This window comes from Pagrus major, chromosome 4, assembly GCF_040436345.1.
Source record: "Pagrus major chromosome 4, Pma_NU_1.0".
In the NCBI taxonomy this organism is placed as follows: domain Eukaryota; kingdom Metazoa; phylum Chordata; class Actinopteri; order Spariformes; family Sparidae; genus Pagrus; species Pagrus major.
In genome coordinates this window covers 39,302,800-39,305,299 of record NC_133218.1, presented here as the reverse complement: position 1 = coordinate 39,305,299, position 2,500 = coordinate 39,302,800, and the positions used below count along the sequence as shown (strand labels likewise).

General features: G+C 49.8%; 2 protein-coding genes across 4 annotated transcripts in view; both read right to left on the bottom strand.

Moving 5' to 3' along the window:
* The window catches only part of slc9a5 (solute carrier family 9 member A5), a 31,914-nt gene extending 31,616 nt beyond the window's left edge, over nt 1-298 (bottom strand). The window contains exon 1 of the mRNA XM_073465237.1: nt 1-298. This exon is cut by the window's left edge and continues 63 nt beyond it. Coding sequence (XP_073321338.1) covers nt 1-298 — 298 coding nt within the window.
* Nucleotides 299-1,133: 835 nt separating this feature from the next.
* fhod1 (formin homology 2 domain containing 1) overlaps nt 1,134-2,500 on the bottom strand; it is a 55,197-nt gene continuing 53,830 nt past the window's right edge. For all 3 annotated transcript variants that reach the window (XM_073464807.1, XM_073464808.1, XM_073464809.1), the window contains one exon: nt 1,134-2,500. This exon is cut by the window's right edge and continues 320 nt beyond it. The gene's annotated coding sequence lies outside the window, so the exon portion shown is untranslated.

The following is a 2,500-nucleotide window of genomic DNA, read 5'->3' as shown; positions in this document are numbered from 1 at the left end:
TCCACTCCCACTGGACCACCCGGAACCCGCCGCCGTGCTGGTGATGCTCTCCGCCCTCCTCCTCCTCCCCGGGGCCGGCCGGCTCCTCCACCGCGGACCGGGCCAAGGCGACACCGGGAGCCCCGTACTGCTCCCGGGGCTGCGGGAGGAGGAGGAGCGGCGGGGCGGAGGCAGAGGCGGAGACCGCCGGAGAGAAGCCGAGTCCCGGACCCCGCAGCGGCGGAGCGGCCGAGCCGGGCGGGCCGGCGGCGGCGGCGGCGGCCGTCAGCAGCAGCAGCGTCACACCGAGAGGCAGCATCTTCCCCCGGAGCTCAGCGGGCTGACATCCCGCCCGGACTTTATATACACACCGAGAGGACACGGAGCAGCTGGCTGCACGAACACACACACACACACTCACACACACACTCAGTCACAGTCTCACACACACACACACAGGCTCCGGTGAGACAGGAGGAGGAGGAGGGGGAGGAGGAGGAGGAGGAGGGGGAGGAGGAGGAGGAGGAGGAGGAGGGGACATGTGACCCGCCCCGTCAGTCCCCTTAAAGAGACGGACACACCTCAGAACCACATCAGTGACGTCACAGCACAGCTGGCTGCTCATCAATGACGTCAGATTTCTGTCATCTGCAGGTTGTCAGGTGAAGCGTCATTAACGCACGTGCTCGTCACCTGGAGAAAATTAAAGGAACAGTTCACCTAATGTCCAGTCTGTGTCCCCTCTGATCGATCAATACACGATCACCTGATCCATAACTGATCAAACGTCACGTGCAGAAGTTTTTATTTACATCATTTAATTGTTGTCAGTTTGTTGTTTTATTGTATTTATTAAAACTATTTTCCTTCTCAAGCTGTGATGTTTGATTATCGATGAATACTGAAACTTTATCGGGGAAGTTTTCAGGCTGCAGCCGACTGTGACCTGAAGCTGTTTCCCTCCTGTGTTAACTTCCTGTTCCTCTGGTACACCAGGTTCTGGCCCGGGGCCTCAGGGGTCCGCGGGCCCCTCGGTCCGACAGCCTCAGTGTAAAGTGACTGAACAGAAAGGAAAGCCTGGAAGAAGGAGGCGGCCATGACACCTGACGACGGTAACACAACATAAATGAATCAGGATGCTGTTGTTCTTTATTAAAAAACCTTTATTAATTATATCAGGACACATTCAGCCCTCATGGTGTCTTTCTGCTCCACTCATCTCCGTCTGAAAACTGCAGAAAACAACTGGACTGTACAGAACCAAGAAGCTGTATACACCCTGTGAACATGTGACATCATCACACACACACACACACACACACACACACACACACACACACACACACACACACACACACACACACACACACAGAGCAGTGGCAGGTGACGTGTTGAACAGGTTTTGTGATTCTGTGACGTGTGATTTTAAATTTAAGTTGAATTTTGTGACACTAAACATTTAAAAACTTTTCAAACTCTTTAAGGACTTTCAAGGACCTTCTGTGCAGGCTGCAGTGATCATACAGCAGCTCAGTCATCAGAGTCCAGAAGATCTGAAGGACGTCGCCGTGTTTAACAGACGTTTGAGAACTCAAAACATGAGCTGTGAAGACGTCTGATCTCATTCTTCAGTTAAAATCTTTTACAAATAGTTTTTATTACATTATTTAATAACTGAGAACAAACAGTGTTGAATCATTCTGCCGGTCGACGTCACATTCAGAGACGCTCAGAGACATTCAGCGACGTCCAGAGACGCTCAGAGACGTCCAGAGACGCTCAGAGACGTCCAGAGACGTCCAGAGACGCTCAGAGACGCTCAGAGACGTCCAGAGAGCTGCTTTAGTGTTTCCGTCAGAATGATTCAACTCTATCACTTCAACACTCTGGATTAAAATCAAGTTTTTTCAAGGTTGCATGTTTTTAAAAATGTCTTTGTTTATTTTCCAGGACAGACGTTTGCTGGTCGGATTAAATGTTTCGAACTGCTCGTGAGTTTCTATCAGTCGGCGCTCGTGTGGCTGAACGAGGCTGCGGCAGACAAACACAACGTGTCACGTTCAGAACAAATACATGAAACAGCAGCAGGTCAGGAGACACACAGACAGACGTGTGAGACTCAAACACACATTAATTAGTGTGTTTACATTTAGTGATTTTCGTCTCAGTGATGAGGATGAAGATGAAAATGTTCTTTGTGTTTCCTTCAGCTGCAGTCGAGAACAAGAAGAATCAGTCTGACAGTAAATGTGAGAACATGGAGGCAGTCTGAGTTTTCTCTTCGTTCACACGTTAATATTAATAAACAGAATCATTTCATGTTTTATACAAGTTTAAAGCTGTTAGCACTCAGAGCTGTTAGCCCTCAGAGCTGTTAGCCCTCAGAGCTGTTAGCACTCAGAGCTGTTAGCACTCAGAGCTGTTAGCACTCAGAGCTGTTAGCACTCAGAGCTGTTAGCACTCAGAGCTGTTAGCACTCAGAGCTGTTAGCACTCAGAGCTGTTAGCACTCAGAGCTGTTA